This window comes from Mustela nigripes, chromosome 7, assembly GCF_022355385.1.
Source record: "Mustela nigripes isolate SB6536 chromosome 7, MUSNIG.SB6536, whole genome shotgun sequence".
Lineage (NCBI taxonomy): Eukaryota > Metazoa > Chordata > Mammalia > Carnivora > Mustelidae > Mustela > Mustela nigripes.
This window is the reverse complement of record NC_081563.1, coordinates 92,608,866-92,625,776: the sequence shown is the minus strand read 5'-3', so window position 1 is coordinate 92,625,776 and position 16,911 is coordinate 92,608,866. Positions and strand designations below refer to the sequence as shown.

General features: G+C 40.9%; 1 protein-coding gene and 1 pseudogene across 2 annotated transcripts in view; both read right to left on the bottom strand.

Annotated features, from left to right (window-relative positions):
* The window catches only part of NAPB (NSF attachment protein beta), a 57,238-nt gene that overhangs the window by 19,015 nt on the left and 21,312 nt on the right, over nucleotides 1–16,911 (bottom strand). The window contains exons 2-5 of one of the 2 annotated variants that reach the window (XM_059406433.1): nucleotides 9,864–9,943; nucleotides 7,072–7,188; nucleotides 5,169–5,215; nucleotides 4,929–5,006 (exon numbers count right to left, since the gene is read on the bottom strand). In XM_059406433.1, coding sequence (XP_059262416.1) covers nucleotides 4,929–5,006; nucleotides 5,169–5,215; nucleotides 7,072–7,188; nucleotides 9,864–9,943 — 322 coding nt within the window. Of the gene's footprint in view, nucleotides 1–4,928; nucleotides 5,007–5,168; nucleotides 5,216–7,071; nucleotides 7,189–9,863; nucleotides 9,944–16,911 lie in introns of those variants that run through there. The other variant, XM_059406434.1, reaches the window with a different exon arrangement.
* Nucleotides 1,687–4,784, bottom strand: LOC132022161 (ubiquinol-cytochrome-c reductase complex assembly factor 1-like; annotated as a pseudogene).

The window sequence follows — 16,911 nt, the reverse complement described above, 5'->3', positions numbered from 1 at the left end:
TACTATGCAGCCATCAAAAGAAATGAAATCTTGCCATTTGCAACAACATGGATGGAACTAGAGCGTATCATGCTTAGCGAAATAAGTCAAGCAGAGAAAGACAACTATCATATGATCTCCCTGATATGAGGAAGTGGTGATGCAACATGGAGGCTTAAGTGGGTAGAAGAATAAATGAAACAAGATGGGATTGGGAGGGAGACAAACCATAAGTGACTCTTAATCTCACAAAACAAACTGAGGGTTGCCGGGGGGAGGGGGTTTGGGAGAAGGGGGTGGGATTATGGACATTGGGGAGGGTATGTGATTTGGTGAGTGCTGTGAAGTGTGTAAACCTGGTGATTCACAGACCTGTACCCCTGGGGATAAAAATATATGTTTATAAAAAATAAAAAATTAAAAAAAAAAAAAAAAAAAAAAAAAAAAAAAAAAAAAAAAAAAAAAAACATCTTAAGATGAACACATGTCCACTGTGGTTCCTATATATACAATTCCTCCAAAGACATGAGAATTTGGAAATATCCTCTCAGTAGGAAACCATCACCTCCATGATTTAGCCTCAAAGACCACAATTTTTATACATAGAGTAAGCACAGGATACCATTTGATGATGATATAGGAGTGTGTAAAATAATTATAACAAATAATATAATTGTAACAAATAATTATAACAAATACAAGTGACGACCTCCCACTTAGTAACTCCCATGTAGCATGGAAAAATCTCCAAGACATACTGTCAAGTGAAAAAAAAAGTAAGTACATATTGATTGCATATTAGTACACAGGATGATATGTATAATCAAATATACACACACAAAATCAATATTATATATTTTCTATAGATAACACAGAAGAAAGCTTTTTAAAGATAAACACCAGAGTGGAAACAGGTGATTACCACCTAAAAGAGGTAACCGACTAGGTTATCAATGAGATTCATGATTAAAGGGATTTTTGTCTTAGTTAAAATGTTTTGAATTTTAAAAACAATCATAAAGTAAAAGCGTATCTCATATAGGGACACCTGGCTGTCTCAGTCATTGGGGCAACTCTTGATCTCAGGGTCCTGAGTTTGAGCCCTAGGTTGGATGTAGAGATTACTTTAAAAAAATCTTAAAAAAAAAAAAATTAATATGTATTCAGTTAAAAAGCCAAAGATGCAAAACTGTATGGTTAAGCCCATTTGTGTCATGTTAAAGGACACATATTTATAATTTACACTTACATAGGAAACAACTAGAAAGATACACATCAACTCTTAACAGTGGTTACTTCTGGGGTGCCTGGGTAGCTCAGTGGGTTAAGCCTCTGTCTTCAGCTCAGGTCATGGTCTTAGGGTCCTGGGATGGAGCCCCGCTTTGGGTTCTCTGCTCAGCGGGGAGCCTGCTTCCCCCCCTCTCTCTGCCTGCCTCTCTGCCTACTTGTGATCTTTCTCTCTGTCAAATAAATAAAATCTTAAAAAAAAAAATGGTTACTTTTGGGAGGTTGGAATGAGGAAAGGACACTTGTCTTTACATTAAATGCTTTTTATTGTTTGATTTTTTTAGTCTATGAACATGTATGACTTTTATAATACATATGTAAACTCTGTTCATTCCTCACTCTGTAGGGAGAACATCGTAATGGAAAAAACCACATTAACCCATTTTGTGACCCCATCTGATAGTTTTGCTTTAGATGATCCTAAGCCCCATGACTCTGCCACACTGTAACATCGTCCCACATAAAATGAACTATGATCCCACACAAGTATTTCCCACTCTGCCCTTCCTGCTTCATTTGGACTAGACACACCCAGATGTGAAGCAGAGTCATAAGAAACCATGAATTGAATGTATCAGGCATCTGACACCTTAGAAAGAATTCCTCAAAGTCAGTTTTCTCCACACAGCTAGTATACATGCGCAGGGCTACAACCTTAATCTTCCATTTACTGTATTTCAAAGGTCCTATAAATCCCATGGCTTCTGTTATCTTCATGAAGGCACCAACCTTCTCCTCCATAGGCTGTGGTGAATATTTGGTAGTAGAAAGCTTATTTGTGGTGTGATACTTCCTACTCCACTAAACATCTATCCCAGGCATCAGTTCTGACCCACCACATTCTAGGGACTGGCTCTTCCGAGGACACTGGAAAGTACCAGACAGAGACCTGCCCTACTATCCCTGTGTAGAAGATACAGGTTCCAATCAGCTGCAAACTGCAACCCACTGGGAAATAGTAATCTGGTTCCTAAGGACTCGCACCAGCAATACCAGGTTCCTCTACAACTATTTCTGGATAAGGGGCGGGGGATTCCAGAGTCCCCGTGGCCCCCACCCTTAGCCTATGTTGTCCTTTCACCAGCGGGTGCCTGGCAACAGCCTCACAGGTCATCTTTGGATGTCCACACCTGGTTTAGAATTTTAAAATGTAGTGAAATTTAACAGGCACAAGTAGACACTTCCCATTAGAAATCTGCTTGCTGTTTCTTACAATTTCAAAGATCATGATAAATATCAAAAGTAGAGCACAGCCACCAATAGCAACACCACACATAACAATAAATACAAAACCAGCTTGTTATCCTGTTATTTAAGTAGCCCACCAAAGGAACTGCAATAATATTCCTTCCTGGGAAATCTGGTAAATGTCACGATGCTGGAAAATATATGAATCCTGAAATGAGAGACAAGACCCTCTAGGACTGTGGTCCTCATCAGTGTCCTAAAGCAAATGCAATTTCTAAGTCACAAGAAGAGTCTACTTTGTAGATAGATTTAAACGGCTTTCAGATGGGATCAATTCTTAGAACATGTACCCCTAGATAGGACCTAACATGAACTTGCCACAGCACACCTACACAGTAACAAACAGTATTAAATCATGTTCTTGAGGGGCTGAAACAGAAATGAATCACAGTTCCTCTGGGTCATTTAAAAGCCCATTTAGGGGCGCCTGGGTAGTTCAGCTGTTTAAGCGTCCGGCTCATGGTTTGGGCTCAGGTCATGATCTCATGGGTCATGGAATAAGACTGAGCCCTGAGTCAGGCTCTGCACTCAGTGAGGCATCTGCTTGAAGATTCTGTCTCTCTCCCTCTCCCTTTGCCCCTCCCCCTGCCCTCTCTCTCTCTCACACATACACACACATGCATGTGCACACTCTCTCCTTAAAAGAAATGACTAAATCTTAAGATAATTTTTCTAAAAAGCCCATTTAAAGAGGATTGCTCTGGCAATCCTTACACTGGGGTAGAGGGTCACTATTATTCACAGTATCAAAACCAGTATAATATATACGAAATTACCATTTCGTATCAGGAAGAAATTTCTTATGTTGACAACAGTGTCCATCTTCCTAACTTGCTAACATATTACACCTACCCTCTTGATGGTCCCCTAGAATTTTGGTCAACATGCTATTTATCAGTATAAAGCCCCCTTTCCCTAAGAAAATGCACAGAAGCAGAAGAGGGTGAATCCAAAAGAAGGGGTGATGAGGACCCTATGCCCAGGACTCAGAGCTCAAGCAGGAAAAGAAGGGAAGCCAGTTTGGAGGCTCCATGCAGAGATCCAGGGAAAGCTGACAACAAGGTTGAGTGAGAGGTGCCCAGACGTGGGAGCATGGAGGACACCATCAGAGAAATCGCCTGTAGGCTGGATGTACAGCAAAGGAGAAGGCAAGGATGCCTATGGTTTGGAGGGGAACATCATGGTGGGGTATCAGAATTCTGACTCAGACACACTGGGTTGGAGGTTGATGGTCACAGACAGGAGGGTAGAATCTGAGGTGTAAAGAGATGCGGACTGCAGATGGACTTTCAAGCCACTGGCATACAGATGATCTGTAAAGCTATGATGCTGAGTGCACAGAGAGTACTAAGGGAGCAATGTGGAGCAAAGGAAGACAAGGAGTCAACCCTGGGTGCCCCACACAAGAGGGTGGGGAGAAGAGGAGGCATCATTAGGCACCTGTGCCAGAGGTTGAGAGAAACCCTGAGACAAAAGAGAGGAAGAGGGACGCCTGTCTGATGCCACAGCAGGCTCAAGGAGTGCTCTGACTATTCAGATAGGACACAGCTGTACTCCTAAGAGCATGCCTGGTGCTCATCAGCCTGGCAAAAACAACCAATGGATTCCACTACTGTTTGTCCTTCTCAGTCACACCTCCTGTCTTCCTTCTACAGTACTTAAGACAGTGTTACACAAACATCTGTCTCCAGAACTGTGGCAGCCTCTGGAGTCTGACAAATGTCTTCCTCTTGCTGAGGTACCTTGAGCCCTGCCAGCCATCTCCTGTGAGAAGACAGTATGAAACAGGAGGAAGCTGTGTGCTGGGGCCAGCTTTGCCTCAGCTCCGCTGGTTCCAACCTAAGTGGTTCTAGGCAGTGCAGTCCTTCCAAGTCCGAACTCCCACACCCATCAGGGGACCTCTGTGTTGTAAAACTGGAAAGCATGCAAGCAAGAACAGAGCCTGGGAAACAGTGGTGCTCAGTGAGCATTTTCTCCTGCCTCTCTTCTTTTGCTACTATAAATCAGAGCTCAGCAAACCAGACCAGGTGTGGCCAAGCTGGCATTCAGCTTCCTTCCTCCTCCAGGTCAGGGCCTGAATATAAAGGTGTGAAGACGCCTGCAGTCCTAAAGCTTCCTTCACAGGGCCACAGAGGCCTTGGTGACCAAGAGAAAGACTTCTGCTGACACTACCATCCTGACATGAGTCACCCAGAGCAGAGATAACAGGAAGGCCTGGTAAACCTTACCCAGCTCTCAGGGGCCACGTGCTCACCCCAACAGAGGCCCATCTAGTCTTCAGTCTGTCAGGCCACCCACCTTCCATATGAAGCCATCTCAATGGCGCTGTACCACTTAACTCTGGGAGAGAGCTCCCTGAGTCATGTCATCCACCTGCCTCGTACCCAGCTGTGGAGGAACTGTGCCCAGCTTACCTTCTCAATGTCTACCAGTTCGGTCTCATAGATCTCCGCAATGGTGATGTGGTGCTTAGCTGCGATTGTAAACCTTCCCTGGGGTTAAAAAAACAAACAAACAAAAATACAGAGTTACGTCCTGCTTTTACCATTTTGAATGTCAATCCCTTTGGGAAGCAAAAAACAACGACAAAAGTACAACTGTAAGCCATCTCCAGGATTCCACCCCATAGCCGCTCAAGCAAGGCAGTGTCTTACCATGTCTGTGTAAATGTCGATGGCTGCATTTAAGCAGTTGATAGCCTCTGAAGCGAAGGCATTTAAGAAAAACAATGAAAAATCCATTCAGTCAAAGAGGGTTCTGGGGAGCCTATCTTCCTGGCTGTTACTAGAATGTTAAAGAGGTTGCATTTGCTATGGACGGTGGGCAGGTGAGTTAGTAAAAAGCAAGCAGAAATCACACACAAGGCCAGACCCCTCAGTATGGTCAGTTCCCAGCAGGTGCAACTGCAGCTGGCCTGGGACTGGCTCAGTACTATCAACTTGACAGTGAAGACCCCAGCCAGGGCCAAGACTACATTAAAAAGCAGACAAAACCATGTGGGCTGTCATCAACACTGATCAGCTTTAGTTGGTAAAATATAAATGTAAAAACATTCCTCAAATGATATCATATATATATGTTATATATATATATGTGTACATATATATGTCTTCTAGAATTTATATATATAATTCATATGAATTATATATATATAATATATATGAATTATAGAAGACAGTCCTTCATAAAGAAGATCATTTCAATAGATTTGATTCTTCATGCAGCCAAAATCAAAAGCACTTCGAAATACCTGTTCAAACAACTCAAAGTCAACATTTCATACAACATTAAAAGACGCTAATTTTTGGTTTACCGATATATGCCAAAAGGAAGAAAAAAAAATCTAGTGATACTGCTAATAAATTCTATTCATTTTCTGAAACACTGAGCCAACAAATTTCCTGTCACAAAATGGTGGTCTTTATAAGGCTGACATATGGGGGACAGCTCCAAATTTATTGCTTTTGCTTTAAAGGAGGCAGCAAAGAGAAAAGGCCTGACTGAAGCATTAGAAAGGTGCACAGATTAACAAAATTAAAATTCAACTTCCTCCCACGCTATATTAAGAAATGCGGTTTATTGTATCTTTAAAAATACAGAAAAATAACCTACCCACGATGCCACTCAAACCCACTGCTAGTATTTTGATCCACTTTTCCTTCCAGTGTGTTCTGGATGCATTTCTATGTGCACACCTTTCTTCATAAATTTGAGATCTCAATTCTCATGAGGTTCTTTGGTTACCATGTAGATATTGACGCTCATTGAAGAAGCTCTTAATCCAGGGAATTTATTAATGCCTGCATCATATTCTAGAATACTGATGCATTATAATTTTACCATCCTATCCGTGCTGTTCATTTAGGCCATGTCCAGTTTTTAACATGTGGAAATAGAATGTGATTAATCTTTATACAGAAGCCCTGGAAGCAGCTTCATTCTCAATTATATATTCATAATAAAAGTTGGGATTTCTGTTAAAATGCACTGCTAAAAGAGAAAAATGAGACTCCACAGCTACCAGTGCATGTGCTATAGGAAGAAGTTAGTACTTTTAATCACTGAGTTTATACTCTTAACTAGAAAAGAAATAATATCTGCAAAATTTTGCCACTTTAAATATACAAGTTCATTCTTTCTTCAAAACCAGTACTTTGAAAAACATTCCTCAAAAAGTCAGATGAATATTAGGTGAATAAGTTGTTTTTACCTATCAGATATTATAATCTCCCATTAACTGGACCTTAAAATGCACTTATATTTAGGAGTGAGGGACCATTCTTTTTCTTTACTGAGTAATAATATATTCATAAAGTTAAATGGCATTTAAGAAAACAGTGCTGTCAACTAAATAGCCAGGACAAATTGAACATAATTTCTCCTCATAAAACCTCAAAATAATTATGGAAAAATCCCTAAAATTACTAAAATGTCTATCATCCCAAAGCACAAAAATTTATTTTTCCCAGGACTCCAAGGTTGTGCACCATATCCTGTGAGAAAGGTCCCTGACATTGACCCTATGGTTCTAGTCACAGAGATGGAGGTGCATCTTACCTTGAGGGTCTGCCTTCTTGTAAGCATTGCCAGCATCCACAAAGCTGGTGGCAGAATCATGCTTGCTCTGAAGCTGCATATGGAGCTTGGCTGCCTGACAAAATGCATTTCCTGCAGCTGAAGAAGACAGGTCACTACAATTAATCACAGAGGAACAGGTGTTCCCAGGGTGGTCTGTGCTCTTAAGTACTGGACCTACTCCTGGAAAAGTTCCTTGTCACTGAAAAGCAGCATTTCAGTCAAAAGCACATGTAAATGTGGTCAAGTGCAACTCAGATATGTGTAAAGAAACCTGAACCAAGTTGAACAGTGACAAAAGTATCTCTCAGCCCCAGGAAACCTCCAAGTGGCACCTGAGTAACAGGTCTCCATTTAGTACCAGAGCCAGTCCCGTTCAACTCCAGCATATATTAAACACTGACCAGGGCATCAAGCTATAGGTGTTTGAAGAAAGGTAAAACACTGAGGTCAGGAATACTTATTTGCTCATCTTTTTTCTCACAGCGCCCCATGGACTTGGCTGTCATTGTTGAAGAAAGCGCTGATGGAACCTTCTCGGACAAAGTAAGTATCTCAAAGAGTGAAAATTAGGCCCACAATTTCAAAACTCAAAGTTTCTTAAGTTATAACAAAATCTGACTGAACTTCATATGAGGTTTAATATGTTTTTTTCTCCCAGTTAGTGTGAAAACTTGCACATTCCTTGTGGGATGATGGGTGGGTTTGGTTAGGTGCGGTCCGGGTTTCTGCTGGGACAAGACATAATGTGAAAGGTTTACGCACAGAATTTTTTCAAAAAGGTTTTGATCAGGGACTGTAAATTCTGGAGTGGCAGAAAAGAAGGAGGGAAGGAATGCCTAGCCACAGGAGTGACATGAACAAGGAATAAATGCTTGAAGGCAAGAAAAACCTCAGAACAGAGGCCACTGATAAGCCCATGCTACCTGCAGGAGGGATGAACACAGCGGGCAGGGGAGGTGAAGGCTGAAAATGCTATGGGGACAATTCTGGAAGGCTTTAATGCCTTAATGCCAGCAGGAGGAACCTGGACAAGGATGAGCCCCCAGTGTCATGAAGTTCTTGGCTCAGAGAGAACCACCACAGACTGGGAAGCACAAAGCCTGTGGGGTCACAGCTCAGTGAGGTCTGGAATAGGGAAGTCAGCACTTATAGGAATAGATGGGAAAGAGATCCCTTCACTAGAAAAAACATGATGACGAACATCAGAAGACCTTTTGGTACTTAAAAAAAATATTGTTAGTCATTTCAAAAATCGTGACAGACACCAAAAAAACCCATTGCTGGTATTAAGAAATAAAGCATTCAATTCCACAAAGCTTTGGCTATCATCCCTTATTCTGACTCCTCTTCCAGAGGTAACCACACAGTTCCTACTCAGGCTTCTGGACTTCCACCTGAGGGAAAAGAAAAGAATCAGTACGGACTCCCGATCCAGCCTGCCCTGGCTCAACTCTGGCTCTAGCCAGAGAAAAAGAGTGCCCAGGTAGTGTTGAAAATCTCAGACATCAGTCTGAGCAATCAGAGAGGAAGTGGCCCCCCACTGAGTGAGACTGGGGAACCCTTGCCCACCATGCTTTAACCCTTAAACTGGTGAATCATGGGGTTGGCGGTCCCACAGGAGGGGCTGCCAGGGGAGCAGGCAAGCACATGTGGCAGCAGCTAACTGAATGGCAGCTCTGATGGGCTCCGCCTCAGTAGAGTACAGTAATAGCTTGGGCCTCCCAAGTAAAATGCTTCTAACAGATTGGCTCCTGTTATGCATACAATGGCCAATCTCATCAGTACATGCAAATCATTCCTTGGATTATACCTTTATATGATACAAAAGATACAAATGGTGAGACAATGCTCTTTTCTCCTCTACAGTTTTCAATATATTATAATTCAGGTGTAAGTACATTTTGAAAACATAACATATCCTTTTAACCTAAAACTGAATCGATAAGTGAATTTTACTCAGAAAGGACCATTCATTCAGATTCTTATATTTCTATAGCAATTTCTTCACTGAAATGCTTTTAAAGTGTCAGCCTTAATGGGTAAATCAACACAGTTACACCCTAAGCTTATACAATATTATAGTCCATTATATCTCAATAAAGCTAGGGGAAAAAAGCAGATGGGGAAAAGATTTGTGTAGAGGGCAACATCCCTACTTTAGATCATGTAGCAGGTGCAAGCCAGGACTACAGACCCAGTCCCTGTTCTAGCTGAAGGCTGGCTCCATTTTCATTACAGAAAGATCCTATCACAGAGACATAACAAGCCCCTTTTTTATAGTAGGGGACAAGTTTGATTCTCAAATCACTGTTAGAAAGAGTCATCTTTTCTCAGACCAATAAAATAATTCCACTATTTTGGAATTGATTTTGTTACATGTAATTTCACTGGATAGAAAGCATTATGTTAAAAAGTAACAATAAATCTGTTGGAGTTTATAGAAGTAACACTCTTACTGTCACATTTCTCAATGTAACCTCAATCAGCTACCACAGAGCTCCTCCCACAGTAAGAAATTCTCAACCAATGTTTAGGTAAAAAAACAAACAAACAAAAAAAACAGGCTTTGTTCACTTAGATCAAGGTTCTTTTCTTCCAGGCCATGGTGGCCACACCAGTTATTCCAGCAAGCATACCTGTCTCAGCCAGGGAGGTAAGACAGGAGGAATGCAGACAGCTATTTCTTCCTTCAAGATGATTTTAAAGTTACCTGCCTGAAAAGCAAAAACAAACAAACAAACAAACAAAAAAACAAAAAAATGTATACATACCACTCCAATTTTTAGCCATCTTGAACATATTTGCAGCTCTGGTATACATTTCACAAGCCTCTTCTATTTTTGTGTTTCCTCTGAGAAAAATTTAAAAATGTGGTTAAGTTTTCCTACAGCAACCATCCACATCTCTAACTCTCCCTCCCTCAAATAATAAGCATTTAATGAGCATTTACTATGCGCCAGACAAGTAAAGAATCTTAGCTGCTTGCTCAAAGGGTACATACTTATTATTCCTGTCTTCTAAATGAGGAAACTGAGGCATACAAAAGTAAAGCAAATACCCCAAGGATGCCACAGAACTGAGACTCAAATACAGAGTCTCAGACTGAGTCTTAGACTGAGACTCAAATACAGACTCATCTCAGAGCCAGAGGTCTTTTTTTTTTTTTTTAAGATTTTATTTATTTATTTGACAGACGGAGATCACAAGTAGGCAGAGAAGCAGGCAGAGAGAGAGGAGGAAGCAGGGTCCCCGCTGAGCAGACAGCCCTATGTGGGGCTCCATGAGACCATGACCTGAGAGCCAAAGGCAGAAGCTTTAACCCACTGAGCCACCCAGGCGCCCTAGAACCAGAGTTGTTTTTTTTTTTTTTTTTTTATTTTTTACAAACATATATTTTTATCCCCAGGGGTACAGGTCTGTGAATCGCCAGGTTTACACACTTCACAGCACTCACCAAAGCACATAACCTCCCCAATGTCCATAACTCCACCCCCCCTTCTCCCAACCCCCGTCCCTCCAGCAACCCTCAGTTTGTTTTGTGAGATTAAGAGTCACTTATGGTTTGTCTCCCTCCCAATCCCATCTTGTTTCATTGATTCTTCTCCTACCCACTTAAGCCCCCATGTTGCATCACCACTTCCTCATATCAGGGAGATCATATGATAGTTGTCTTTCTCTGCTTCACTTATTTCGCTAAGCATGATACGCTCTAGAGCCAGAGTTTTTAATCAGAGTTTTCCATGTATAGAAATTGAAGTTTTAGGTCAATTGGAGAAATAAGAAGTACAATATATATTTTTTAAAGATTTTATTTATTTATTTGACAGAGAGAGAGAGAGAGATCACAAGTAGGCAGAGAGGCAGGCAGAGAGTGGGAAGCAGGCTCCCTGCTGAGCAGAGAGCCCTATGTGGGGCTCGATCTCAGGACCCTGAGATCATGACCTGAGCCGAAGGCAGAGGCTTAACCCACTGAGCCACCCAGGCGCCCCAAGAAGTACAATCTTTGCATAAGATTAAAATTTGAAGATTAAAGACATTTTTTACCCTGTTTTTTAAGAGTTTAGCACTATGTTTATCCAGACTTTAAAAACAAACAAATGAAAAAAAACAAAAACAAAAGCCTGAAGCCATGCTTTTTGACTGCAACATTATCACCTCTGGCAGGAGACAAGCTGTTCTCCATCATGGAAGGGCCTCAGTGTCCAGACCATCAACCCATGTGGAAATGCATTTTATAACATCCTGAGAAAAATTTAAAAACTGCTGCTTGAATACATACTGTTATGGAAAGTTCTCCACTAGGCAGCTGATTCTACTGAGGGACAGCTTTAGCTGTCAGACATGTCCTCTTACACAAAGGCAAAAATAATCCTCTGTAACTTGCACCAGAGTTTTCTAATTCAGCCTTCGTTCTTCCTAAGCTAAACGAAGACCCTTTTATAAATGATGTTTCTCTACCTTGTCTATCTATACTATAAACATAAATAACCAAAGAATGAAGATAAAACACCATATGCAGTGAAGAATTCAGAGTGGTTTAAGGACACAAGGACTAAGAGAAAGGGGAGATCAAGGTTGACCCTTGGAGAGTGGGCACAATATGAACAACAGTGAGCACATATGCATATATCAGAAACTCAAAGAGAGTCTGAGCTCTAGCAGAGGGACATAGACAATTCTGTGTCAGTACACCTCCGGTGCAGTACACTGACTCCAGTGTGACTCACACCTTAGGCGGTAACTACTTCTCTGGGCCTCAAGTTTTTGCATGTGTAAACAGTAGATAGCAGAATATCTACTTGTGGGTCATTATAAAGATCAATGGAAATAATCCATATATAGTGGCCGCTGCAGGGCTTAACCCAGAGTCCGTACTCAATCAAGATGATTATTATAATTATGTGCAGGTACTAAGGCATAAAGACTTTTGGGCATATTTGTACAAATAAGGGACATGCCTGTCTGCTAAGGAAGGGACTTATATCTGGAATGTGTAATGAACTCTTACAACTCAATAAAAAAAGAAATGACTTAATAATTTAAAAAAAAAATAGGCAAAGGATCTGATTAGACATTTCCTCAAAGAAGATACACAAACAGCCAATAAGCACATGAAAAGTTATTCAACATCATTAGTAATCAGGGAAATGCAAATCAAAACCACAAATGATATCCCATTTCACACCTGTTAGGATGGCTAGAATCAAAAGACAGATAATAACAAATGTTAGGGAGGATGTAAAGAAATTGTAACCCTCCTATACTGTTGGTACAAATGTAAAATGCTGCAGCCACATTTAGTTAGTTGCTCAAATCATACTTCCGAGGAAGTTTTTTTTTTCTTTTTTTAAAATTTATTTGACAGAGATCACAAGTAGGCAGAGAGGCAGGCAGAGAGAGAGGAAGGAAAGCAGGCTCCCTGCTGAGCAGAGAGCCGGATGGGGCTCGATCCCAGGACCCTGGGATCATGCCCTGGGCCAAAAGCAGAGGCTTTAACCCACTGAGCCACCCAGGCGCCCCAGTTGCTCAAAAGGTTAAACGTAGAGTTACTATATGACCCAGTGGTACACACCCAAGAGAAATGAAAAGACTATGCCCATACAAAAACTTGTATACAAACATTCACCCTAGCATTATTCATAACTGCCCAAAAGTGGGAACAACCTAAATGTCCATCAACTGATGAGAAGATAAAAAAAACGTGGTATATGCACACAATGGAATATTGGACAATAAAAAGAAATGAAGTACTCTAAAGCTCTAATGAGGATAAGCCTTGAGAGCATTATGTTAAATGAAAGAAGCCATGAGCATATTATAAGATATCATTTCAGAGTAAGCAAATCTATAGAGAAAGAAAACAGATTAGTGGGTTGCCTAGAGTGTGGGAGAAAAATGGGCAGGAGCACGGAGAGTAGAGTTTCTTTTGGTGGCAATGAGAATGTTCTAAAATTGGATTATGATGGATGCACAGCTTTGTGACTATGGTAAAAACTATTGAACTGGACACTTTAAATGGATGAATTATACAGTACTTATTATATATAAAGCTGTACCACTCTCTTCCTCACCCCACACACAAAAAAAGAAAAAAAAAAAAAAACAACCTTTTGGGGCTATGTCACACAGTGAATGACAGGATGGCGACAAGCCACACCAAAAATATATTGTCAGAATTAGCAAAGCTTTCTTTCAATCACACCCTTATATATTAAAACAACAATAAAACAATTAGCTAATTACCCCAATGGAAAATTCCTAAGTTTTTTATCTTAGCCATCCATAATTCCCTGGAGCAAGCAAAGGCTTACCACTTTCTTGTCTTATTTTTCTAAAGTGTACCAGGAATCTTACACTGTAATTATAGTTCAATCATTCTTATTAAAGGTTTCCAAATAAAACTAGCTTAATTAAAATGTACTTTACCCTATTATTTTTGGAGACAGATTCAGCTAGGAATAATAGAACGCCTACATTATGCTAGGTTTTATGCTGGATAGTTCCACATTTGTTATGTCATTTCCATCATTATTACAACCACAGTGAAAGATGCTAAATCCATTTGACAGAAGAGAAAATTCTATCTGCAGATGCCTGGCTCAGATCATGATCTAGGGGTCTTGGGATTGAGCCCTGGTTTTAGGATTGAGCCCCTCGTCAGGCTCCCTGCTTAGTGGGGAGCCTGCTTCTCCTTCTTATTCTGCTTGTGCTCTCTCTCAAATAACTAAATAAAACTAAAAAAAGAAAAAACAAAACAGTATATGGAGGTCAATGGCTCACCCAAGGTCATCCAGTCAAGGTCAGTGGTGGCGCTGAACCTGATGTCATGTTCAGTGATCATTATAAAAATAATGAATATATTTTTATAAAAACTAAAACACTCCCCTCTCCTAAAATAGAATCTTGAGAAGTATACTCATTTTATAAGCACTAGAAAAACTCACTTGTCATAAACAAAACATAACTTTAACAATTTATGAAGAAATGTACTTCTGAAATCATTCCAAATGCCTACTGTGTTCTATTCATGTGAAAGTTAATGTTTCTGAATTTTAAGGACAGATACTCAGAACTTATGTTCATATAATTCAAATGGTTATTATTCAAAGCCTCCATAAGTGAGGTATAAGATCCTTGAAAAGAGAATTAAGTTCTAAGAGGGAATCTACATTATAAAGTGATATAAATATAAGTACAGGGCACTAAACTGACATTAAGAGAAGCTAAACTGAGCCATACTTAACTATTTGGGGAGATTATGCTACCAGACGTTTGAAGAAAACGCCTTCTGCACTACAAAAGGAAACTGACCAGCCCTAAGAACCACCACTGCCACCACCATCACCTCCATCACCATCACCACTGCCACCACCATCAACTGCAGCCTCAGTTGACTCCACCAACTCTCGATTCCAGGGGCAAGGCGGACTCCCTTCCCTTCTTGACACTGCTTATTCAGGAGACACTCACTGAGATCAGTGTCAGAAAACACTAAGAAAAAAAAAATGTTCTCACCCATGAAGAGATCAGAATACCGAGGAAAAAATATTTAACTTCAGTGCTTGGAAAAGATCTGAGTGCCCATCCCACCTCCCATGTTCCACTGAAGAAACATGGTGAGAGCCCCAACATGTCCCACCAGGAGCCAGTGAACCACAGAGCTGTACCTTGAGCCCAGCCTGCAAGTCCCTCCTTCTCTTCACAATCCCACCCTGTCTGTTCCGATTCAGATGCTGGGGGGCACGGGGAGGAGAATCCAGCCTAGGAAACTACAGCCCATTATTTCAATGAACTCCCATAACATCTAAACGCAGATCAGTTATTGATTTTTTAAAAACAAATTAATCCTCAAATAATCTAAAAAGTCTTGATTTTTCCTCATCCTGAATAAGAACTATTTTTGGAGTACTACAAAACACTGGCAATCATAGTACATGCTCTTCTAGGACTGTGGGTGAGAAGAGGGGGACGTTAAAGTAGCATCATGGGGACTAACAGCACACACAATGAGATGTACCCAAAAGAAAAGGAGGCAACTGCTGAGGGAGAAGCAAAGTTGCTTCTAAAATCACAGAGTAGCAGAGAAGAAATATAAAAAATGACACTGATAGTGCTGTTTCGGTGTGAAAGCAGAACTAGAGACAAAATTCAACTCTATCATAATCGAAGTATCCTGAATGGATGTCAAACTACATCAGAGGACTGCAAACAGGGTAACTTTTCCGAATGCCTGGGACCCGTGGGAGAAGACCTCACCAACCAGGACAGCTCCTTACTTTCACTATCTTTGAGTAACATTACTTTAGCCCTTAGGCTGACCCTAGGGACAGAAACCAGAACAGGGCCTGGCACACAGGTCTCAGTAACAATGCTGACCATTCAGGATCTGCGTGGAAGAAATTACCCACATTACATTTTTTGGGAAGTTTTCCCATTTATCATCCAAACTAAAAAGCAAACACAAAAAGTATTCAGAAAGGAGAGAAAAATTCAAACTCTGTTTAAAATATCTCCATTAACAGAAATGCTATTTCCCTACTCACAACACTTTTGACACCAAACATGTGGGTTTTCCACATCTAATTCTCCAGTTCTCTGCAGGCACCAACTAGGTGTCTTACAATTCAATTCAACTGTGACACTACCCAGAGTCAATGCAAACCCAACATGATAAGGGGCCAGTCCCACAAGACTGCCCCTACTTCAGACAACATTCTCAAGTAATGGGTCCTCAAGGTACTCACATCTCTAACTTGGCTAAAAATGAGTTCCCACAACCCCCTCCTCAAATATGATTAATTTTCAAGAACTCACAGAACTCAGGAAAACATTTTCTTAAGATCACAAACAATGTAACTCAGAAACAGCTAATGGAAGAGATGCACAGGGCAAGGTATATTGGAAGGAGTACAAGGAGCATCTATACCCTCTCCAGGGGCACCACCTCCCAATACCTCCATATGTTCACCATCCCAGAAGCTCTCTGAACCCACCATTTAGGGTTCTGGGAAGATTCTTCACTACATAGGCATGACTAATTAAATCACTGACCACTGGTGATCAATTCAATCCCCAACCCTTCTTCTCTCCTGGGAAGGTTTGGGGGTGGGGCTGAAAGTTCCAACCCTCTAACTATATGGTTGGCTCCTCTGAGGACCAGCCCTCATTCTGAAGCCACATAGGGCCCCAAAAACAGTCACCTCATTGGCAAAAACTTTAGTAATGTTGAAAGGGGTTTATTATGATACAGAAGATCCTTCTCTCACTCTTATCACTGAGGATCCCACAAGTGCTTTACAAGTTCTGTGCCAGGAACCAAGGATGAAGAACAAATATACATTTCTTATTACATCACAACATCACAGCCACTAGAGCACTAGAACTAGGGAAATGCAAGGAAAACGTGGCTAGAGGTGGTGGCCTCCAGAAGAACTGGCTTCTGGGAGAGGCAGAGGCAACTCCATGGAAGCTTGGTAGTGAAAGGAAAGAAAACCAGTGATAGAAATAAACTAAGAGTCCTGTGAAACAAAGGAGTATCACAGTACCAAGAGTCACACCACACCCCTAGCACTCCTCCCTAACACTTTTCAATAAAAAAAAAAAAAGGGGGGGGGGGGGAGGAGTCAAGATGGCAGAGAAGTAGCAGGCTGAGACTACTTCAGCTAGCCGGAGATCAGCTAGATAGCTTATCTAAAGATTGCAAACACCTGAAAATCCATCAGCAGATCGAAGAGAAGAAGAACAGCAATTCTGGAAACAGAAAACAACCATTTCTGAAAGGTGATTTCTTTTTTTTTAAATTCTTTTCTTTTTTTTTTT